Source organism: Miniopterus schreibersii (assembly GCF_964146895.1).
Source record: "Miniopterus schreibersii genome assembly, chromosome: 9".
Lineage (NCBI taxonomy): Eukaryota > Metazoa > Chordata > Mammalia > Chiroptera > Miniopteridae > Miniopterus > Miniopterus schreibersii.
Window position 1 is genome coordinate 67785006 of NC_138118.1, and position 25918 is coordinate 67810923.

General features: G+C 37.8%; 1 protein-coding gene across 1 annotated transcript in view; it reads right to left on the reverse strand.

Moving 5' to 3' along the window:
- AGMO (alkylglycerol monooxygenase) overlaps positions 1–21924 on the reverse strand; it is a 266690-nt gene extending 244766 nt beyond the window's left edge. The window contains exons 1-3 of the mRNA XM_081147091.1: positions 21605–21924; positions 19862–19992; positions 9740–9891 (exon numbers count right to left, since the gene is read on the reverse strand). Coding sequence (XP_081003217.1) covers positions 9740–9891; positions 19862–19992; positions 21605–21730 — 409 coding nt within the window. The 5' untranslated portion in view covers positions 21731–21924. The remainder of the gene's footprint in view (positions 1–9739; positions 9892–19861; positions 19993–21604) is intronic.
- Between the last annotated feature and the right edge of the window lie 3994 nt (positions 21925–25918).

Genomic DNA, 25918 nt, shown 5'->3' on the forward strand with positions numbered 1-25918 from the left:
GGTCCCATCCCCAAAGATTCCAACTTAAGTGGTTCCATTTATAATCTAGGTATCAATATTTCTAAAAAGCTTCCAAGGTGATTTTAAAGTGTAGCCATAAAAAGATCACAGCAAAAGTCAATCAACTTAGAAACCAAACACTGCACTTGAGAGGACTATAATGTAAGTATAATATTAGTTGGGGAGAGAGAGATGGGGAGCCCCAACTTATCCTTATTTAGCTTAATCCTTATATTCAAAAAATTTTTGACACCTTAACAATCAAATCACTAATCTAAATTTTTAAAAAAATATACTTTTCTTTCTTTCCCTCCCTCCCCCCTCCCCCCTCCCCCTCCCCCCTCCCCCCTCCTTCCTTCCTTCCTTCCTTCCTTCCTTCCTTCCTTCCTTCCTTCCTTCCTTCCTTCCTTCCTTCCTTCCTTCCTTCCTTCCTTCCTTCCTTCTCTGTATTGATTTCAGAGAGAGGAGGGGAGAGGGGGAGAGAGAAACATCAGTGATGAGACAGTCATTGATCGGCTGCCCCCTGCACACCCCCTTCTGGGAGTCAAGCCCAAAACCCGGGCATGTGCCCTTGACTTGGAATTGAACTGCAATCTCCTGGATCGTAGGTCGATGCTCAACCGCTGTGCCACACTGGCCGGGCAAATAAATTTTTTTTCTGACCAAAATATTTGAGAATTTATACATCAACACAATCTAAACATATAGATTGGATAGATGTTATTTGTATATGCTGTACTTAATGAAAAATATTAATTTCATGAAGAGGCTAGAAATTGGAAAAGTCCATGGACTCTGAGATCAACGGCCTTGCATTGATTTTCCAGGCTCTGGCACATCAGTCTGAGTTGGGCAACTTTCTTTGTTTTAGTTTTTTCTTTTGTAAAACTGCTGTAACAGAAATCACCGCCTGGTTGTTTTAACTAAATATGAAAATGTATGAGAAGCACCTAGAAACCCTGAGAAAGAACTCAGTAAATGTCATTCATTATTAATATTATTCCAAAAAGTGACAGGTTTTCGATGTCTAATAGGACAAGAAGTTCTGGTATTTATTGGGCCTTGACAGATTCACAGGTTTTTTTTTCTTTACTATACCTAGTTTCAACAAAATAGATACAAAATCTGGAGTCCTATAAGATTTGAAAATGGCAAGAAGACTTCTAGTTGCCTAAAAAACATGCTCCTTAAACATTAGTGAAATTCAGCGTTCAGCTTTGACACAGAAAGTTTAAGCAAAACCCCTGAGAGCGCTCTTTCAGTTCTTCCTGCTGAAGGTCTGGATCTGTGTATACACTGAAGTGCGCATTTAGGGTCCCTAAAAAGGTGGTGGGTACTTAAGAGCCTAGTGATACATATTGTCATTAAAAGGAGCTCCTGCTATGCTGTGCTTATATATTTCTTTACATTGAAATATTAATTCCATTCTCATAAGATAATCAACCCCCTTTCTTGACATTAATAATTGTATCTGTTTTTTTCCATACCCCAAATATTTTTGACTGATATTTTAGTCATAACAATTAAGCTATGATGGTAACTTAATGTGCTTGTTTAACCATCTGGTTTTATTCTCAAGTTATATGATTTCTTTCACTATTGCTTTGTAGTAAAATTTTAAAATTTGTTTTACAGGCCTTCGCTCTACATGTGATTTATATATCACCACCCCCGCTCACACACCTTCTACCCAGCCCATGTACAGTCTTTATTTCCTATCCCTCGTTTCGTTGTATGCGCTGCGTGCAGTTCACTATGTCCTTTAACTCAGTCAGTTTTCTTTTTTCCTAAGCAATGTGATCAACACGGCGGAGCCAATCAAATTCTGCATAACGACATATTTTCCCGACTGTATTCCTAAATTAAGAAAAAGAGATCAGCGCCCCGAAGCCTCATACTGAGGCGATAAGACTCCTCGCTGCTGTGACTACCAGCTGCGCGCCCTGCGTAGCTGTCCGGGCTCGGCTGCGCTGTTGGTGTAACGGAGGGCTCGGCACTGTTGGTGTAAGGGAGGCTCAGCACTGTTGGTGTAACGGAGGGCTCTGCACTGTTTGTTGGTGTAACGGAGGGCTCTGCACTGTTTGTTGGTGTAACGGAGGGTTCTGCACTGTTTGTTGGTGTAACGGAGGGCTCTGCACTGTTGGTGTAATGGAAGGCTCTGCACTGTTTGTGTAACGGAGGGCTCTGCACTGTTAGTGTAAAGGAGGGCTCTGCACTGTTGGTGTAAGGGAGGCTCAGCACTGTTTGTTGGTGTAACGGAGGGTTCTGCACTGTTTGTTGGTGTAACACAGGGTTCTGCACTGTTGGTGTAAGGGAGGGCTCTGCACTGTTGGTGTAAGGGAGGGCTCTGCACTGTTGGTGTAGCGGAAGGCTCTGCACTGTTGGTGTAATGGAAGGCTTTGCACTGTTTGTTGGTGTAAGGGAGGGCTCTGCACTGTTTGTTGGTGTAACAGAGGGTTCTGCACTGTTCGTGTAACAAAGGGCTCTGCACTGTTGGTGTAAGGGAGGGCTCTGCACTGTTGGTGTAAGGGAGGGCTCTGCACTGTTGGTGTAAGGGAGGGATAAGCACCTGGCTCAGAGGACGTCCCCTCTCCAGCACCTCAGACAGCCCAAGGCACAGAGTAGGCGCTGGGCATTTGCTTCAGAAATGATGCAGCACAAGCTGTACACTGAAAATATTCAGCTGTGCTTCTATCAAGATGTGTGAATTTTGAGAGGAGAAAAACATATACATGCTCTAGGAATGCCTGTGACACAAAATTACATTTTGGAAGGCATTCTGCGAAGTACAAGGATTCAGACTGTAAGAAAAAGGCCAAAGTTAAATTACATATTTGTTAAGAGATGAAAGAAAAATCTGTTCGAGTGATTTTTGTAAAGTCATTTTCTAGGTTCTGGAAAAGAGATTTCAATTATAAAACATTTAGATAAATTACAGTTAATTAAGATGAGAAGGCAGCAAAAAAAAACCACTTTAGAATATAGATAAAATGTACAAATTCTAATGGATTTTGTTTCTTTCAAAAATTGTCACTAATTTTAAAAAGAGTTAACAAAAAACATTGAAGTTTGAAGGAAAAAGAAGTATGGATAAGCTTGACCTACCAAAAAATAAATTCAAAGAATTTTATTTTTTAGGATATTCACTTGAGGCAAAGCACATTGCGTATTCGTGTCGCCAACCATTTATCCAGGAAAAGATTGTTACTGTCATGTCTATGTGAGTACAAGCCTAGAACAGTCTTTCAGTGTCCCCGGTTGTCTATACATCTGTGTTGAAACCTGGAACGTTTCTTCTCTACAAGAATGTGAACTCCATCAGGGCAGTGACATTTGTTTACTGCTATATTCCCAGCAATTAGAATTCCTAGTATATCATAGGCACTCATTTACTATCTGATGAAAACTGAATGCCTACTTAATAGTGGTGTCCTGGGATTTAAATAATATGATGCGTTATATTATCACAGTCTCCATCCAGCGTTCTTGGAGTTTGTGTATATATTCATTCATTCACTCATACATTCATTCATTCATTCATTCAATTTTACTCGGTTCCTGCACTCTTAAAGCACTTTTTATTTAGACTTCTTCACAAAAATGGGAGGTAAATAAAAACAATAAAATCTTTCTAGGAGAGGCTAATCCCAAAGTTATATGTGTGCTAAATAGTTGCACACACACACAGTTATACACCCAGATCTCTTGAAACCAATCCCAATGTTCTCTCCCCCTACAGAGCCTGCAAGAGACCTAGGTCCTTGTACTAAAAGAAAAATAAGGCGTGTTCTCTGTTTCAAGGACAGTCACAAGTCCAACAGGGCTCAGAAATTAATCTTTATCGCTGCCTTCCAGTTTCAATTTGATTACTCATTTCACGGCTTTTTTCATCTCTGGAAAATATTGCCATAGCCATCCTCCAATGTTCCCGATGCTTCCTGGAACTATTTCTACACACTAGTATCAATATTCAAAAAATAGGCTGATGGAGATGCCTGAAGATTTTAATCTTCATTATCAAGTGTATATGTTCCCCTCTTGATATCTCAATGCATCTATACCTTCAACACCTAGGCGACGGCCAGGATCTTTCTTTCAAATGGGCTTTCCATGCATTACCTACACAGAGACCCTAAGAACACCAAAGGACCTTTAGGCTGTGGCTCTAAGGGTGACTGCAGCTGCCAGCAATAAGAATGTTATTTCATCCTGGCCAGTTTGGCTCAATGGCTAGAGCATTGGCCCTGGAACTGAAGGGCCCCGGGTTCGATTCCAGCCAAGGGCATGTACCTCAGTTGCAGGCTCAGCCCCGGGGAGGGGCGCATGCAGGAGGCAACCAATCGATGCGTCTCTCTCACATCGATGTTCCTCTCTCTCTCCCCCTCTTCCACTCTCTCTGAAAAGCAATGGAAAAAATATCCTCCAGTGAGGATTAAAGAAAAAAAAAAGAAGTTATTTCTAGGAAGAAGGCTCTCTCAAATGGGGCTCTCTGAAGAAAAATAATGGCAACCTTTTCATTCATACACAGTTTAAGTGTTTCTATGGACAGATGTTTAACAATAAACATAAGGTAGCCTCTGTCATGGAAATGAACTCAGAGGAAAATGGTTAACATAGGTGCCATGCTTTTTAACAGAAAGTTTTGAGAAACTGGAAGCCATAAGCAGGTTGGTGGGAAGTGCAAGGCTCCCCTCACACGCGTCCTAAGTGATGACTACACCAGGAGCTGCCCGAGGTGAGAAATCCTGGGGGTGAGCAAGGGGAGTGGCAGTAACTCAGGCAGCTACTGAGCAGACTTCACCAGACTGATCAAATAAGAATACAATCGCATTACATTTTTAAAATAGTGAGGCATAATATATAGCAAAGTTATAAAAATAGGTATATTCTGGTATTTAAATGAGAAATACAAATGTAACAATGTAATTTATTCTTTAATACAGAGCACAATCCTGGCATCAACACAAAATAAAATAACTTCTGATTAATACATCTGTTTATGTTCTTTGTTTAAACAATGATAGAAATTGGGATGGTCTAAATTTAACTCCCTTCCAAGTCAGAAAAATATACAAAGTAAGTTTAATAGCCATATGCAAAGGCTCACTTCATCACAATAAAGTAGGGGAATAAGTGTTTGTAACTAATTACATAAAAGTTGTTATCATCCACCTTGTTTAAATACAGAAAGATAGGAAGAATAGAAAATAAACTAAGCAGTTAATTTGTCAACTAAAGGAATTGGAGTTTTGAGGGGATTTTACAGAGTGTTTATTATAACTATTTTACAGATGAAAACCTTTATTTCAGAGCTGAATTAAATGGTGTTGTAGACTGACTGTATAATCAATGTTCAGAATGAAATAATTAAAAATATAGTTAGGTGAACTCTAATTTAGAGCCCTATATACTGTGTGAGGAGGCTGGCTATGTCAGCCAGGGTCCAATTAGACAGACACCGCACCAATAATTTCAATAAGGAACAAGTAATAAGTGTGGGAGAGGTTGTGGAGATAAAGGGACCCTCATTTATTACTGGTGGGAGTGTAAACTGGTACAGCCCCTATGGAACACAGTATGGCGATTCCTCAAAATGTTAAGAATAGAGTTACCATACGACCCAGCAACCCCTCTTCTGGGTATCTACCTAAAGATTTTGAAAACTTTTATTCATAAAGATATACGTACTCCTATGTTCATTGTAGGATTATTCATGGTGGACAAGACATGGAAAAAAGTGTCCTTAGAGAGATGATTGGATAAAGAAGATGTGGTACATATATACCATGGAACGACAGCCATAAGAAAAGATGAAACACTGTCGTTTGCAACAACACGGATGGATCTTGAGAATATCGTGCTAAGTGAAATAAGTCAGTCAGAAAAAGTTAGAAACCATATGATTTCACTCATATGTGGGATATGAAATGGAAAGCAACAAGTGAACAAACAGGACAAACCAACAAACAAAAACTCATAGACTCAGACAAGAGTATGGTGGTTACCAGAGGCAGGGAGGGTGAGGGGGTCAAATGTACGGTAACAGAGATTTGACTTTGGGTGGTAAACACACAATGCAATTTACAGATGATATATTATAGAATTGTACACTTGGAACCTATATAATTTTATTAACAAATGTCAGCCCAATAAATTTAATTAAAAGAATTATTAACTAGTAAAAAAAGTGTTAACTACTAAAAGAGGTAAATGAGGAGTAGTTAAGTGGTATAGAAAGAGCACCTGCAGAACACAGCTATTGCCTATAGACCTGAGGGAGAGGGAACTAGGCAGAGCCTCTCACTCCAAGTCTAAGAATCAGATATCTTTGATTCAGAGGTTGTGACTAGCACAGGAACTTTGCTGGTGACCTAGGTACTTGCTAGAGTGTGTAGCACCCAGAGGGTGAGGATTACAGGTAGGCCTCTGATCCCAGAGGACACAGGTTTTATCAGAAGATTTAGGCTAGAGCTTAAGCCATGAAGTAAACACTCCCGGGTTCCCCATGTACTAGTCTGTTAAGTGGCACAGAGAAAATAGCACTCTGGAAAAGGAAACTAAGTCCCTTCCTGCTGTTCTGGCTTTGTAGTATCTCTCCAGTCCCTTAAATTGGCAAAGCCTAACATCAAGTCAGCTGGTAAAGGAGAATCATCTAAAGGGCCCACCTCCGGTAGCACAAGAAATAGCAAAGAAGCATTTGGAGAAGGCAATAAAATTAATAACTGGCCTGCTGTTACTGCCCCCATCCTGTGTAAAGTCACACGTTTATGCTCACAGTCACAGGTAATAATTTCTTGGTTCTTTTTTCTAAATATAGTTACCTATTATATCATTCTGACTTCAAACTATTTACCAAGAAGTCATGTTAGTGGTGTTATTTAGCAACTTAATATTTTATTGAGGCACAAAGTACATAAGCTTTAACATACAACTTAATAAATTTTTATAAATATATACACTCATGTTACTACCCCCTAAGACAAGATAGTCTTTTACCAGGTTCCAGTACACTAGTCTGTTATGTGACCCAGGGAACATAGATAGCACTCTGGAAAAAGAAGCTAAGTCCTTCTTTTAGACAGTTCACTCTTACTCTTGCAAAGAGGTAATCATTTATATTTTAAATGTTCCCTTAAAAACCTTTACTTGTTATCTTACATGTTTAGTATAACTAATAGAAAGCATAAAAAAATAATGCATCCTTTTGTAATAGAAATTAAGCATGCAAGAAGCTACTTTTAATTGAAGACCTATTTAATTTTATTCTTTTACATTTCTTTCTAAAGTTGTCACTCTATAGAAATTATTGTGCTTCTCTTTTTTAGTGTATGTTGACAATGATTAACAATTTCTTTCTCATTATTTCAGAGAAAAATGGAATATAATATAAATAACATGTACAGCCTCAAATATCCCTCTGCTCTTTTGCAAAGAAATAGAAATGAAATTCAAGTTTTGGAGAATAAATTCTTTTTCACTAACACCAAACTGTCCCCTTATGTGAGAAAATTCCCCATGTATCAAAACAAGTAAGTAACAACAACAAAAAATATCTAGCAATAATTTTGGTTGCTAAAAAAGTAATTTAACTATATATAAAAAGAGAATTATTATTTCTTCAAAACTCATAGCATTTAACATATTAACAAATGTGGAATATAGTTATATCATTTTATTGCAAATAGTGAAAGGAAAGTAACACATTAACTAGGAGAAGCAGAGTTATTTCTCATATTTTGAGACATTTGGATTTTAGAACTGTTCAAACTTTTCAGTTGAATAAATTGAACCAATTAACCAGTATAAGCTTAGTAATCCAAGAGGCTCAAGAAATTTGATATTATAAGTTTTTCTTGTCCCTGTGTATCACGGGATTTCTAAAAAGCTATTTTAATATTCTATATTATCAAAAAGAATTTAAAAATTGACTGTCATTTTGAAGTTTGACACATTCAACTCCATAATTTATTTTTTCCTACTAGCTTTCCATCACAAGTCAAAAGTCTTTGAACTTATGATTAGGCTCCAGAGCCTAAAGGTGGTGAGTGTTTTTCCAGAAGGTTTTCAGATTTTTTTTTAGTGCCTGCCTCCACTGGACTCAGTTCAGTTTTTTTCTAATGGGAAGCATACTTTAAACAGCCTTGATTTCATGTTTTTAATATATTATTTTACTTTATTGCTCTTCACTGAGAGCCCTTAGCCATCAACTTATTTTTTAAAAGTTTTATATTTGGTAATACTTTGTTGGTTCTTTGTTTCCTGTTGTAATGGCCTTTCAAAATTTAAGCGAATTTGCAGATTTCCCAAACAAACACATCCACACAGGACAGTGTGATATTAGCAGGTTCCTGAGATTAGCTAACAGAACGCAAATGCTTTCTGCATTAACCAGTTGCTGCATACAAAGTAAGGAAGACTGCCAGTGGGTTCATTTTAGGGAGAAAAAGCATTATTTTGAAATAATACTACCTAGACCATATTTTACTCTTAATCACGTTCAATTTGGGAGTATCCTCTTGCATTTAAATATGAGGAAATGATGTCAGGAGCTGACCTATTATTTTCAAAGACAAAGGTTATCACACACAAAATAAATTACTTTTTCTAGTTTGCATGTTCGTCTCACATTATTTTAATGAATTAACGCTCTTTACAGTTTCCTGAAATGTATATGTTTAAAGTTTTTCGCAAAAGCAATGCTGTTTTAAAGTTTAGCCGCCTTAAGCGAGCGCCTGTGGGTGCTGCTTGTCTTTCCTCTGTCCTTGCTTAGGAAGGATATTTGGTCACCTACTCCTACACACACAGCTCAGTTATGCACCCTGATCTCAGGTCTCTTCTTTCCATCTCCCATCTATTTTTTATTATTATTCCAGGTCTCTTCCTCTTCCTTCCTTCCTCCCCACCTACTCAACCCACCCACCCACTGAAATCCTGAGTTGTGCTCTTCAGGAGTTTTTCAAAATTAGCCCTTTCCCCATTTCCCTTCCCAAATACTCTGGCCTGCCTTCTCTGTCCTCGGAGACCACTCGCTCACCTCAGCTCTGCACTCATTCCCCAACCTCCACTTACCCCTACAGAGGTTCAGGCCGTTTCCTGCACTTCTCTTTCCATTACAAAATATTTCTTTGGAGGGGGCAGCCAAGAATCCCCAAAAGTAAATTCCGAGAACCAGAGCAGTAACAGGGCTTTGAGTTAGATGAGTAATTTTGCAAAGCTACGGTAATGCGAAAGTGCACTACAGTTAACGCCTAGCTGACTGTATTTTCATTTGTAATGAGGGGGTGCTGCCAAGAGCTTCCATCAAGCTTAGTGTAACAGCACACGTTACCTAGGACTCCGTGCTGTTACTGAGCTCTTCTGAATGGCCCTGGGTGAATGGGATGGGGAATTTGAATTTGCACGTGTCTGTAGGCTCCAGCAAGCAAGTCATAATAACAACAATGTAAGGCAAGATATAAAAAGTAATGGTAGAACCATCAATTTCTGAACAGTTTCTTATAATAAATGAGATAGGAGTATAAAAAATGCACCTCTAATAATTTCACTTTTTAAAAAGTCACTTCAGATTGTTTCCATCTAAGTTCCAAAGTAAAATTTCATGATTAATCTTTATATGCTGCAACATAAACGATGTTATTCATTTATTATTCATTAGTTCAATAAATATTTACTAAACACTGACCATGTGCCAAACACAGCTCAACAGAAATTATCAGTAAAGCCTTGATTTGCCACTTACCATGGGCCATGCGATGGAACCAATAGTAGCCTAAGTCAACTCCTAAGAAGGTTAAATACCAAGTCCATGGAGAGTCCCAAGGTAAAATGACTAGCCTGTAGTTCTCCCAGATATAAATGTAACTGGTCAGTTCGACGCTCCTGGAAAACAAACTGGGAAAATAAAATTCACAATGATTATACTACATTTTAGATGTAAAATTATGCTAAAGTATTTTAGATAATATTTAAAAATTAATATATTCATGTGTAAAATATAATCCTTCCCCCTTCGCCATTGTTTCTGATTACTCACTCCATAGTGCCTTTTAAGAGACTCAATTTTCTCGGTATCAGATGACTCACGTAATGTTTCCTTTTGTTTCATAGGTGTCACAGAGGCCACCTATTTGCACTCTCAGTGTCATGGAACTTAGGATGCCATTCATCTTTTTTGTCTCTTAAAATACTTTTCTTGGAACCCATAAACATAAACATGACAAAACCCTGGTGTACTTTCTGTACTTGTCATTCCTAAATCTTAATGAACATGATAAGGGTGCTTTTTAAAGTAAGTATAAAAGGTAGAAATTATAAATAGCATATTTTAAAAGCAAATTGCCTACTGCCTTAAAATATGTTACTACCATAATATTTGCCTTTAGGTTAAAGTTGCTTCTGGCTTCTGATTTTTCTCTCTTCCTCTCTACTCCCTCCTTCCCTCCTCTTTATAGTAGCGTGTGTGTGTCCACGTGCACACACACACACACACACACACACACACACACACACTTCTAATAGTTTTTAGATGTCATTCTCAAGATTGCAAATTGGATACTCATAGCATTTCAATATTCCTTGTCTTAATATAAACTACAGCTCTCAAGGTATAAGGGAATAATCTTACCCCAGAAACAAAGTATATGAATCTAGTTAAAATAAACAATTGTTTTTAAAACCCTGACAACAGGATATGTCTTGCTCCATTGTACCAAGCTGTAAATTGTAAATTCTTATTTCAAGAACTTCCAAAAAGTATAGTGTGGTAATTACTTTCTTTAAATTTACTGTGGTCAAGTTTAAGATCAGACTCAGACTCATGGTAATTATTCCTTTTTTTTTTTTTTTTTTTTTACAAATTTGATTGAATTGACTTTTTCTTTTTATCATTTGCATGTAAAAAGAAATGATAATTCTACCTACTGAAGATTTATTTATAAGCCATGAACAAGTGAGGAAATTCTTAAATATTTTAATTTTAAATAAAAGTTGAAGAACCAGCTTAAATTAGTATACTGCTAAAATTCACCATTTTAATAGCATTTCCTTTTACACAGTCAGCTTCTATGAGTGAACATGTTACTAGGTCTTTTAGAGATTGATTTAATGATGATATAACTTTAATTATGATATAATAACTTTAGAATTGTCTCATTTTTTGAATGCTTCTATCATTTAATCTGTAAATAAAACAGTAGGCTATTTTACAACTGCATTAATATAAATAACTAATAGAAATGCCAAATGCCTACACTTTTGAAAAGGACTGCACATCAATAGATCTGAAAACCCAATTTTCAATTCGAGATTTTTTTTAGTTTTGTAAAATGGCCCTAGTAACCAGAGACCTAAGAAAGAGACAGACCACTTCAGGCTGGTAGGTGGCAAGTTTAAAAAAACAAGGAAACTTACATTCAAGGCTTGTCTTGGGCAACCTCAAGATGAGTAAATCTCTGCACCAGCCCGCAAGAATCTTAAAAGGGTTTGGGGCCAGACTACTGCAATGAAGTGAGTCATAACCTTTTTGTTGGTGGAGGGTCTTGCCTTCAATTATTTTTAAAAAAACGCAACACCTGTGAAGCGCAATAAAGTGAATTGCAATAAAATGAGGTATGTCTGTGTAGCGGCCTTAACTAGGTTCAGTCACGTATTCAATCCAGATGGTCTCAACAACACTTGACTCTCTCAAGGCTGCGTCCTGAAACAGCTGCTGGTGTGGGACTAGGAGGCAGAGCATATACCCCAAGGACAGGAGATGGGGTAAGAAGCCTCCATTGCCCACGTCCAGTTCATGGGCCAACCCACATTTCTCTCAATGACCTTCAACAGTTATATGGCTGGAAAGAGCATCTTTGTCCCTGCGTGTGTCTTTGACCCAAAGGAACTGCCTGCCCACAACTCCTCTCACAACCCTTGCCACGTTCTGGATATTCCACAACCCCCTGTCCAAGTGGTCCAAGCCTGCTTGCAGGCCCTTCGCGGGCCTCGTTCCTGGTCCAGTCCTTTAGAAGGCTGGCCTGTGCAGGTGCGCAAACTTCTAGACATGACAAGGCAGTCAAGAGTGTCTATTTTCGGACATGTAGACAAAGGTGGGACAGCAATCTGGGGTGTCCACGCACATGAATATGGTACCTTACAAGACAGGACAGGCTGTGGGGCCAGGGGCTCCCACCCTGTTCTGGAACCATGAGGAATCCAAGAATCTAAATTTAGAACTTGTCTTCCAATTTGTTATAGGGGTTATCTATTAAAGTGGGGGAGTAAATTTATTCTAAAGCATCTTAGCTTGGTTGGTAACTTTTATATATTTAGACTAGGCTTCTCAAGTATAATTCTTGACATCTGGACAAGAACATTCTTTTTTGTAGAGGTCTGTCCTATGGAAACTGTTACCCAAATTATGAAATCTTAAAATTGTTTCCTATTACCCATTAGTAGAAGGTTAACCATATAAAATTTAACTTTTAGGTAAAAATGATAACTAATATCAGTTTTATATGGTTAAATCCAATAATTTCTCTAAAACAAGGATTGTAAACTTTGCCACTATTGCCATTCGGGCGGGTCGTTCTTTGGTGTGAAGGCCTGTCTTGTGAACTGTAAACTGTTCAGCAGCACACCTGACCTCTGCTTCCTAGGTGCCAATAGCATAGCCCTCTACCCAAGCTGTGAAAACAAAATGTCCAAATTTTCTTGGGGACAAAAATTGCCCCAGTTGATACCCTAAAATAGACTGATCCAGAAAGAAAAATTAAAACTGAGAAAATACAACAAAAAATTGAAATAAACTACATCTTTTTACATTTGTTTTAGTACACGCTGTCAAAACCCATCCGTTCATGGGTTCATTCAATTATTCAATAAATCCATATTAGGAACCTACTAGGTGCCAGGGACAGCACAAGACAGGGAGGACACAGAGGTGAACAGGACAAACATCATCACCAGCCTCATCAACGTCCCACCGTTCAGAATCTTTTTTTTTAAGTTGCTGTCTTTCTTGCAGGTTGCAGTCAGAACTGAAATATATTTTAAGACACCAAAACCCCAATAAAAGGAAGAGGGTCCCTGGAAAACTCCCATTTGTAAAATAAAGAGAACCTGCCTGCGCTTGAAATACTTTTTATTTCCTGTACAGGTGCCAGATCTTGAGCAGACACCCAATTTATTACTTTGTCAACTTACTTATTAGGGTTGACACAAATCGAGCTGAAATATACCTGACATCCTACAGTCGAGGCTTTTAATTTTTTTTCACACTTTAGCACGAAGCCAAACTTTCCTCAAGGCAAAGGGAAAGAGGGGAGAAGTTGCGGGAGTTAAATTCCCTGCTTTCTATCAGCAAGATGGATACGATCTTCTTCCATCAGAAATGGGGAAAAAACAGCCACGGACTGCCCACAACTAAAAACAATTCAGCGAAGGGATACAGCTGGGAAATGATTAGCAAGCTCTGGAAAGCCCTTGATTGCAGGAAATAGCACCTACATTTTCAAAAATGTTCCCACCAGGCCTTGAATCATAAACCAAAGCGCCTTCCTCTTTTTCCCCCCAAATTCCTTCATCTTCTCCCAGCCCCAGCCCCCAGCATATGACTCTGCACTCTGGAATTCAGACTTCAACCCTGTAAACCCCATCCTGTGGGAAGTGCCATATGTAATACGTATGTATATAGTGAGCTTACTGGATCACGTGGAGACGGAATATTGGGTAACACAGGGGTTTTGAATAACCCAATACTAGATCCCCTTTACTCACTAGGTTTGAATGCAAGAACACAAAATGATCTAAATATAAGGAGACATTAGAATCCTCTAATCAACAATCTGTGTATATATAGAGAGGCTTTCCTTTCTTTGCCCTATTTTCTTCATAAATTCCCTGCAAAGAGCTATTTTCTCTTGTGTCTGAGGTCAGTCTTTTGGAAAATGAGAAGTAGCCAATTCTTTGTGTTTATATAACATTTTCTCTCAACACTAGTAATGTGTCCTGTCAATATTTAGTTACTATAAAATCTGGTGAGACACTAAATTGCTAAACCAGTATGATCCGGGATTTTTTTAAAAGATAAAGTTAATTTATAATGTTCAGATTTTTTAAATAGTAAATTAGAATGAATATTATTGGAGATTGTGATTACTGATTAAAGCTAATTAGTTATAATAGTTATCTCAGTTTGAATGTAAAATAGAAAGGTAATGTTGGACATGTCATTCACCCTTTCAGATCTGAGAGCATTAGGCTGAATGGACCATAAAATTATCTAGATCTCAAATACTTTCATGCTTTAATCATTTACCAAACAAATGAAATGTCATGCTCTCCTTGCAAATTGTTAAAATGTCAAGGCAACTTTCAGCATTATGAATTATGTACCCAGTACTCACGGACATCTGCCAATTTATACTATTTCACAACTGTCATTAGAGCTATGTGTACTGTTCGATTTGGCCAGATTATGCAAAGTGAAAGAAAATAAATTGCACATTTTTATATCTAGTAATCTTGTCCCATAAATCAGAAAATCAATCAATACTTAGATGACATCATTCTAAATATCCTTACAAGCTTCAGGTAGTTATAAATAAATGAATAAATAAATAAATAAATAATAAATAAATAAATTTGCATGATATAGATATTCGTTTTCCCAAGAAATTTTGTTATTTGTTAATTCCAAAATCTCTTAAACCTGGCCCAGGAACTTGCACTGTTTATCTGTATAGCAGCTGCCACTTTTGCTCCATCTAGTGGAATATTAATTTTTGCTCAGTAATAACAAAATACATAATATGACCTCTACCTTCTGCAGACAGATAAAATGTGTACCACTATAACTTGCTGTGAAATGGCATTACATTTATGAAACAATTATTTTATCTTATTTCATTTTATGACAGCCACAAAATCACAGACTTTTCTATACACAGTGTGGTAGATTTTAAAGTAAATCTGTATCATTTTTCACTTTGCCAGAAGTAAATTACTACAAGTCACTCAATTACTCCATTGAATAAGTGCACAAACCCCGCCTGATAAACACAAGGAAGTTTGCACGCAATAGGGAAGGTTATTCTAACAGCAACCTCTGAAGGGACCCAAGTAATAACAAAGTCTATTTCCAAGGTTTCTAAGGTAGAAGTTTAGAAGAAATGAGGCTTTCTCCTTAGCAAATATAATTAACAAACCAGCAAGTTTTAAAATTTTATTTTCTTCACAGGGAATGTTCTTTTAATAATGTTCCAGGTTAATAAATACATTACTATCAATATTCAATATTATTATTAATATTACACAAACACATTTATCTCTTATTTTGGACAAAGAATAACCCTTTATTAAAGTCATCATCCAAAATGACAGGCACTCATTTGTTAGAAGTCTGATGTTGCCAAAGGCAGTATTGTCTCTGATCCTAAAGTCTCATATAAAAACCCAGTATACAATTTTTCTTTATTCTCCAGTCCCACCCCAAGGAGTCAAAAGTATTTCAAAGATGTTTCATTTCCTCCTTTTTAAAAAATTCTTTTTTGAAATTTTCTTGTCAGGAATGGAAAATTCCAGGGCAGTCATGGCCAGTAAAACTGTGCCTATATAGGCTTGAACATTCTGGAGCTAACTCCATAGTGAAATTTGGCAGTGACCCATACGTATTAAAAGTGGAGAGTCCCCAACTTATTTGAAAATTTACCTACTTAAATTATTCCTCCAACCTATTGCCATTTGATTTATAATCTGCTGTTTCAACAGAATAAATGAACCCATTAAAAACAAACATACTGTAGATATTTATATCAGGAATAACATTTCTCTGGGGAGGGTGCAATTTATGGAAGCAGAAACATTGGAAGGAAGTAACAAATTGAGGTCCCGGTTTTCTAATGAAGGTTTGGAAATTGAGTTCTGCTTAAAGAAGCAGGGGGGGAAAAAGATGTGATTATTTTTCACTCGTTAGCATTTAAGTCAGTAGCCATATATTTCACAGGTTTCAGATAGATTTTTTCAAAAACAGATTCAGTAACAGTTTTGCTAAGTTTAATTTTTTTAAAGCCACGTATGCCAATGACTGATAGAAAAGCAGGTGATCTGCGTGGAATACACTGCAGTTAACTATGATAAGTAAAAATATCTGGCTATAATTTCCAGACTAGATTCTGCCCAGGAGCGTTGCCCACTGGACTACAGAAGAGCAAAACAGATGCAAAGCTGGCCCAGAATCTGGTTCTAAGGACGGATGGACTTTTATTACACACGATGGCCTGTTCGACAGGCTTGTAAATAAGATATAATCTTGTCTATGATTAATTTTTTCCCTGACATAAAGATTTGAAAGGTACAGCACGTCGTTTTCTCTATCAATGGGGTACGTATGCTACTAATCTTCAGGACATTTCAAATTTTATGTAACAATAAAAATGGAGATCCTCAAATAAACATTGTTTTTCCTCAAAGTCTGCATACATCATTTCCATCACATGAAGGGCAAAGTGGAAAAATCTGTTCAGGGTTTCCCTTTGATTCCCACCGCTCCTTCTGTCAGAGGCCACATGCCTACTCGGAATTATTATCCAAATGTAACTCCTCTCAAATGAATTAACAAATGGGCCACTGCCGCTTCCCTCGCAATCGGGTATTTAAAGGACTCAGCAAGCCGCCGTTGCTCCTGTGGAAAATGAAATTAGTCCCTCGGAGAGGATGCGATCGCTGCCGTGTTAATCTAACCTTCAGCTGTTAATGATTTGCACGAGGATTCCCCCTGACGCCGTGGCTTCAACTGAAATAGCGTTTTAAGAGTTTCTGCTCAATCCTTCTCGGCTTTTGCCGAGGGAAGGAGTGGGTTGGATCCTGAGGATCAGCTTTCCTTCTCTGCTTACATCTGTGGTTTTGGGTTTTTTTTAATAGCAACAAAATAAATACAAATATTTTATAATTTTATTTCCAGATAATTTGCTTTGCTGAGCTCTTTTAGGCAAAAGGCTGTGAAAGGTAAAAATCCTTTTTGCGAAACTTACAGAACTATCCACACTTCATAGTTTAGAATTGCTGTTCACACCTGCCAGAATAAAAAAAGAAGCCATTTGCTGTTCTCATTCAAAATACAGCTATGGAAAAGTATGCTCCAAATTCCAGTTCACAACCTTTCACCTTTCTTTTAAAGGGCACCAGAGTTAACAGCTTGTGTTAGCTTAAGGAGTGTTATGAGTAGTGGAATGTGGATGAGAGGAATCTCTCTCTCTCTCTCTCTCCTCCCTCCTCCCTTCCCATCTTCCTTCATGCTTTGGGGGTTTGTTTTTTAGCGAAAATATACTTCTGATTCTTGCATATCCTGTTATAACTCTGTACCATCTTGAACTTGCACTGCTGAGCAGAAATTGTACTGAGGATGCAGTTTATATGTCCAGTAGTTAAAATGTTATGATAAGAGAACAATCAGATTTCACTTTGACCAAAGTCAAACTTGAAAGAGTAAAAGAAATGCTGAAGTGTTCATTCAACTTGATGTCTCCCGGAGTGAATTCATTTCAACTCAACAGAATATGCGATTCAAAACTGCACGTGCAGGGTACTTCTCAGTTACCAAGTTATTTTTACAGTTCATCAGTTGTCCGATTTCCATAAACCTATACACACTTAACTTTCTCAGAATAAACTACAGTAACCAAATGGGGATTTTTCAATAACCAAATGTACATATCCTTTGAGTAGGTTGGAGGTTTTTCTTGTTCAGTTCTATTCAAGGGCGATAGGAAATAGAGGATATTATGTATAATTGTAAATTCTTATTTAGGGTATTCTGGGAATTAACTGCAAATAACTCGAGATATAGCCTCTGATTTTGAAACAACGTGCAACCATACAAGTAGTTCTTCAGAGAGAGCATTTATTATTGTAATTATTGTTATTACTATTATTTTATACCTATTAACCTATATTTCTTATAGTGCCATTTATGAAAGAAGTTTGACTTTTAGGTTTACTTCCTCTCTAGACAATTTTATGCAATTGTATGAAATTATTTCACCTTTTGTCAGATATCTTTAAGTTTTCATTTTATTTTATTTTATTTTTAAATCCACCTTGGTTTCCCACTGGGTGGTTCATAGAAACATTCCTAAGTAATGAGCACTAGTCAGAAGTAAAGCTCTTAAAACAGTAATAGAAGCAATGGGTGGGAAGCAGGAATGAGCACATTCATCAACAACACAAAGCAAGTGCTACTAAGGGAATCTTCCCTCAGCCTCTCCTCTTTGGAAAATCCTCATGGGTTTCTCCTCTACACACATCATAATTTACTCTTTCTAAAATGTAGTAGGTGTGGGGGTCCAGAATGAGTCACCCCAAGTATGCCTCTGTGGTATGCAGACTGTTTTGAGCTAAAATCAACTTTAGCTGCAAGCTCAAGAGACACTTCCCTCCCTCACCCCTTAACTACCCAGAAGAATGTGAATTAGATGCCTTGCCCCTAGGAAATGATCAGAGATAACTTTTTTTGCCCTCTCTATAGAGCAAGGTAGACTTCTATTTACTAAGGTTCTGCTCTTCTTATTGGCCCTCCAATGACCCTTTGAAGCCCCCAAGGCACCTCACCTCATCCCTAGCTCAGGATGTCTTCTTTTACACCCATGTTCCCTTTCAGCCTCTGAACCTCTCCTGCATGTGGGTCTCTGACTCTCTCATGTATGCAGGGTTCCCATACATATGCATGTATTAAATGTGGTGTTTTTTTGCTCTTGCTAATCTGTCTCCTGTCTACTTAATTACTAGACCAACCAGAAGAACCTTGAGAGTAGAGGGAAGTTTGTTCCTCCCCCACATCGGTCATTTACTGCTTACTGTTGTTTGGGTTCCTCATAATCCAATTTTATCATTGGATGTATACTATGAGAATATTAAATGTGGTTTCTAAAATAAAATAAAACTAAAAAACTACCACGTGCCAAACATTATTCCAGGCAAAGGAGTTAATACCAACACCTCTTGCTTCCAGGTTGCACACAAGCTAGCAGGAAGGGCTGGGGAGAGAGCTGGTGAGACAAGGCCAGGAGACGATTCTATGCCTGGGGTAGGCACAAGATTCCATGGGACCATGACGGAGTGGTGTCTAAGGTAGGGTTGGAAAGCAAATATGATTTGCTGAAGAGCATGACTCTTCAAGAGAAGTCCATGCCTAGACTTAAGAAATGAATCAGAATTCATCACATAGGTGGCTTTCCAAGCAGAGGGAAATATGTGTGACCTCTGGGCAATGGCAAGAAATAGAGTATGGAAGGAACAAATATTGCAAAAGGGGGAATGATAATTAAGGGACCAGAAGAAAAGATGGACAGGCCAAGGCCTCCAAAGATCAGGAAAGGAATTCATACATTATCCTCAGGAGATATGGAACCTGTAAAGACTTGCCACCAGATTCACATTATGGAAATGTCTGGCTACAATGAGGTAGGCCCATAGGTAGGGTACCACTTAGGAAACCACTGTAGTGATCCAGTTTTATGGGATTTTGACTAGGGAGTGTCTGCACATCAGATTTCTATAGTATCTGAATTTTCCTGAAGCAAAATTAATTTTCCAATTGAGAACTAAACTATAACTCAGGCCTGGGCCTAGGATAAGGCAAATGAAGCACACTCTTCCAGACACAAAATTTAAAGGGGCACCAATTAGCTCAGTAATCAAGATAAGTAATATTTAGAGGAGTATTTTGAAATGAATGGGAAGAAAACTCCATAATAAACAAAATATCAAAATTTTAAATAATGACAGTAACTGAGTTCTTTGGAGATATATGTGCAAACAAATTCCTTTTCCATCATATTTGAGAATTTCAGTTGGTTCCTTCAGTGTTGCTAACCAACTAATTCACCTTGGAAGCCGAGAGACAACACCCGCTGATATCGATGTTAATGCATCATCCAAACGACCTGGGGGCTTCCCTTTTCGAATCCAGCTGACAACCAATTCCAGCAGCATCAAGGAGATGAAAAATGGAGTTGCCTGGAAAGGAAATTGCAGAAAAGAGATGCTATTGTGCTCGGTAGGAAATCCTCTCACATTTCCTCATTAGTCATTCCAGAAGTGGGAGGTCCAGAGTGACATCTCATAGAAGAAGAAGGTATACACCTTTCCTAGGGGATCATTTTCTCCTAGCGAATAAATTTGATAATTTCAGACATATACTACACAGGTGCTCCATTCTACCAGCTAATTGGGAAACAAAATATAAACAGATGTAACCATGATAATTGCACCAAGAACATAAGACTGGGGGGACATGTTACAAGTTAGATCTAAAATATACATTTTAAAAGAAGTGCAAAAATCACAAGTCTATTATCATTTGGCGAAGCTAGAATCACTTTAAGAGGTAGTCCTTAAAGATGTACACAATTCTAGTTTTTCTTTTTTTAATTTAAATTTTAAACTTTATTTTATTTTTTCCATCACCATCTATCCCCTCTATCCCCTCACCCACCCCTACCCCCCACAATCACCACAGCAAAATAGAGACAGACTCATAGAGAGCAAGCAGACAGCTCTGGTAGCAGGGGATGTTTGGGGGGCGGGGGGGGGGGGCTGGATGGAAGGATTGAGCAAAAAAGGAAAAAAGAAGAGAGAATTCTGCTTTTCTGTATTAATATTATAGGAATGACATAATTGAAACTGTGGGAACAAAGAATATTCTGAGTATTTCAAAGGATGTCATAAATGTTTGAAGCTTCATTCGATTTTATTTGTTCAGCTTTAATTTTGTCTTATATAATAGGTGTTTTTAGGCTCCACTACCAATGACCAAATATTGGACTAGATTTGGTGTTACAATATAACAAATAATTATTTTAAAGATGTAAGTACCACTTTTTTTCCCTTAAAAAAATCAGAAAGTAGGGGTAATATCTAATCCTGAAAAAAGTTATGGGCTTCACTCATTTGGAAGCTGGTCATGAGTTTTAAAGTTTTCAAAGCTGAACTCCCAAGAACATATTCTCTGATGTCATTTTTTTTTTTTTCTATTTCTGGTCTGAACTAGTAAGTGTTATAGGAACAACATTGACTGGGTGGGGAACTTCAGTATTCAAGGTCTAATTCTGGATATTTCCATTTCCAATCATAGCCAGGAACCAAAAGTGAAAAGTGCCTCTAAACACTTCAGGGTTTCAAATAAAACTTGGTTCAAGTTCAAAGTTAGGAAGTCAGAGCTGGACTCCGTGGGCTGTGTATCCATTCTGCAGAACTACTCTAACAAATTAAAAAGGAAATAGTTTCCTGGGAGGCAGGAGACAAGCTTACCCTTTAAAAACAAAATCATTACAAAGTTTACTGATGTCAGCTTCTATCAGCTGAATCTGTAATGTCACCGTGTCCAGGAAAACTTTTTAAAAGGTTTTGTCGTATTCTGGAGCGACGTAGCAGGGGAAGGGAGTTTAAAAGGAGAAGGTGGTTATGGATATGGTATGGAAATACGTAGAAATTCTACTTTTGCTCCATGTCTCTGTGAAATGGAATTACTTTTATTAGAATTTGAAGAAGGGAAGTAAACAAAACCCCAAGATGTGTTTAACTTCCTATTAAGACAAAGCAAAAGCAGCCTCTTCCCAGACAGCCTCACCTGTTTTACATAATCGGGCACCTCTTCCAGGGTTTGGAATGACGTTTCATTGGGCCTCATCACGTAAAACATCATGCGAATTCCCTGGGAAACGGAAACGTCCTGTTGGGCTTCTGGGCTCTTCATGTCTGGCTGCTCTGATTCCCAGCTGGAGAATATTTGTGATTCTGCGGCCGGAGCCAGAGGCTGCACGAGGAGGCCGAGATGTGCTGCACAGAAGGAGCCCTTTGTCAGAGCCGGCCGGGGACAGAGCTGGTGGAGAGCTGGGCCCACAGCACTCTGCAGAGGCCTGGAAAATGCTGGGAGCAGGCTGAGTTCAAAGGTCAGCGGGCGCCGTCCCAGGAACGGGCCTGCGGGGCGGGAGGGGTGTGAGCCTGCCCAAATCAGAGATAAACAGTGGAGTTTGGCTGTAGGTGGAGTAACTGATCGAAACAAGATAAACAAGCCCAAGCCCAGAAAAAAACACGATACCTCTTTGCAAAGGGGAAGAAAAAGGAGTGTTAATGGGTGGAAGGTCGCTCTGAAAAAGTGGGCAGAAATTCAAGGCTCAAATCACATGAAGAAAATTCTTGTTTTTTTCTCTCTCCCTTACTGCAGTTCACGTGGTGCTCAAGTTTGTCATCGCCCCTCAGAGTCGTATTTCCTGAAAGGACAGGGTGTTCTAATCTCATTTAACAAGACTAAGCCTAAAAGTCAAAAAAGCATTGAATGTATCGTAACTGGTATATTTCTGGATCTGTGTCATATTAACCTGGGGGTGTTTGCAAACCAATTTAGAGGCATTTGCTTATTACAGAGTTTACATTGTTCAATGGAACCTTGACTAGTCACATCGGGATTGTTAAAATTTACTGCAGAAGCTATCTGTTTGATAAAGCTCCCAAGATGTGCCTGTGAGACCTTATCTCTGGGAGCTTCAATTAATTGTTTCTTGCATGTAGACCAGAGGGCACTTGACTGCATCACTAGTGAATGTGTAGAGCTTCCCCTAACAGCCTCAAGCCTTACACCTAGAATAGCCGAACTCATCCGTTGGCTACTGCCTAATCTTTTATTTTTAAAAATGTCTATGGAGATTTAAATTATTAATACACAATTGTTTTAAGAAAAAAAATAGAAACTCTAGATAAGCAACAAGTAAATTACTACCTTGAAACATAGTTCCACTATTACATGACTTACGTGTTGCTAAAAATCACTATATTACACCAATTTGTGAAATAAAAAGCACTGGGCTAATGAAGAAAATGGGATTAGGATGCCACACTCGAAAACTTTGTAAGAACCCATACGGAGAAAAAAAAAATCAGAGCCTAATAAAAATGGTAGCACATTTTTACACATGAATTGTTACATGAAGAAATGCAAAAATACTGCAATAAATATGCTGCTTTGTCTAGAGAAAAACTCTGAAGTGGGCATTGGAAGAGTTACAGATTGTGAGTCATTGTGGAGCATTGGAAGGAGGCTTACCTGAAGTCATACAGAGAGTTGTAAAACCATATATGGATACCATGGCTCATAACGCACAGCCGAACTGAGGACACTGGTAGGTGTTTAGGGCATGCGCAGCTGTGCATTTTGTGTATTCCTCAACCTTTCAGCTCGGTTGAATGCAACCTTTGATATTCACCTGGTGTGGCTCCCTGACAAAACCACACATCAGCACAGGTGGCAGCCTTAAGGGATTCCCTAACATATTAATACTATTTGGAACAAATTTGCACTTCCAAAATACTGCACAATTGACTGTACTTTCAGAGCATTACCATGGCAAAGGAATACATGTGGACATACATATTTAATAAAAGTGACCAGAATCAGAATCAGATTAGACACAGTGTTTTATTACTTGCTTTTAAAATGTTTTGAAATTGCAAATGTAATGCATTTGGGGGAAAAAATTTCATACAACAAAGCTGTATATAAAGTAATAAGTAGCTGTACCCCTTCCTCTCAACATAGACACATCCCTCCCTTCAACTTCATAAGAACAATTTGTCCTAGTGGGTATTTTGCCATACCTGTTTTCCCTACAGAGGTGGTTATTATTATTTATTATTACCGTCATGTCAGTGCACTTTAACATACACACACTGCTTAAATTTTTTTCTAACAGACCATATTAACAATATGATAGAGCAATGTTCCTTCTTGGAGCCAGCAACTTATCAGGAACTTTCTTCCGCTCAGTATATGGTTATATAGCTTTTTCTTTTTTTTCTTTTTTTTTTTTTCTGGCTGCAGAGGTGTGTGTGTGTATTCCAAGCAGGAAAACAAAATTATTTCAAGTATTTAAAGTAGCGGAACTAGAATACAAAGAATTAATTACAGAGATGATGGAAGAGGTAAAAAGCCAAGTGGGAACAAAGAGGCAATCTAGAGATTAATATCATAGGAAGCCACTTGCATCCTTAAGCTATAAGGACAAAAGGAGGAGGTTGTGTGGGTTGAGCTTAGGGGCTGGGTCACCAGTTAGAACCACAATGGACCTTTCTAGCAGGAGCAGAGAGGGAATGGAAAAAACTGCTGTGGCTCCTCCCTGCCAACCAGTCTCCCGCAGTACTACTCATTGGCCTAAATGAATCACAAGCCAGTTGAGAGAGGAGCCTAGGAAAACAAATCTACGGGATCCGTCCTTGGAGATGCACAGCAAGGAAAGAGACAGAGGAGAATGTATCTGAGGAAAAAGTCAACCGAGGACCATCACACCATCGTAACTTACTTAAATGCTTCTCCAGTGTTGTGCCGTTAAGTGTAGTCTTCCAGGTTTAGTTAATAAATATAGCACATCAATGAACATCATAGTATAAATATCTTGTGCATTTGTTCACATTTTCACACTAAATAGATTCCTAGCAGAGGAATTATGTTGTTGAAGGGTATGTGAAATCTATGCTTTGATAGTTGCTGCCAAATCCAGCTCCAAAACTGTCTTTCACTCTTGCTAACACTGGCTACTATCAGTCTTTTACATTTTTAACCAATTGATTGGTTCAAATTGTCATTTTGTTTTAATTTGCATATCCCTAGTGACTATGATAATCATTTCATTAAATTTATTAGCCATTTGTTTTGCTTCCTGTGTGATTTATTTTTAAATATATCTTGCACATGATTTCACTATATTGTCTCTCTGTATTGATTTATAAGTTATTTGCATTCTATATCTTACACATGTGGCAAATCTTCTCTCAGTCTTTATTTTCTTTTACTTGTGTTACATATATGTTGTCATACAGCAATGTAACTTTGTGTGTGCTATTATCTTTTAGTTTACTTCCGCCTTTGGGACTTGCTTATGAATGTTTTCCTCACCACAGTTCTATAAAAATAATCTATGCTTTCTTCAAGAACGTTTACAGGATTTTTAGGTTGTCATTACTTTAGTCACATGGAGTTTAGTTACATATATGGTGTGAAGTCATCATACCTGGACTGTTTCTAGGTGTTCCACGCTGTTCCCCTAGGATGTCTATTCTTGTGCTGATACCATGTTGTCTTAATTATTGTACTATCATAATAAATTCTGGTAACTTGTTGAACCATTTCTCATTTATGAATTTTATTTTTCAAAAATTTTAAACTATATATTTTTACATTTGCTCTAATGAATCTTTTTAGACTAAACTTGAAAGAATTCTATTAGCATTTTAACTGAAGCTTCATTAAATTCATGAATTGGTTTGGAAAAATTGACATCATAGGCACTCAATAAACTTGTCTGGAACAAATAAACATATATATTACACTCATTTAAATTTAGTTCTGTATTTAAATGATGCCAATGCTCACTACCAATCCTTGGATTCCTTACCTTCTCCATTCTTTTTTGGTTGTTCTGGTATAAATTGCAAAGTTTTCCTTCTTTCTTTATTCCAGAAGGTGACATATATAATTGCTTATCTTACTATAATATTTTTACCTTTATATAATAGCTTGGCTAAATATAAAATCTCTTATTCGAAAATTTATTCCCCCAAATTCTAAAGAGACAAAACACTTTGACAGAAATCTGGCAGGTAAAGCCACAGTTCACAGAATAAAGGGCTTTAAATCTATACCTGAGCCAGAAAGAGGAGGCCCAAGGTAGTTCCAGGTGCCTTTCTATCCAAGTATCTATGTTAGGTCTTTGCCCAAAGTTTCCTAGTCAATAAGGCCCTGCTTGCAGTTGTATTTATTTATTTATTTACTTATAAATCTAATTAAAGTGGAAATGTTTGGGAGAGCCTGATATGAGTGACAAGCATCCCATGAAAATGCAAGACATGAAAACCTGCTACTCTTAGTGCTCTTATTTGCAAATAAATCAGC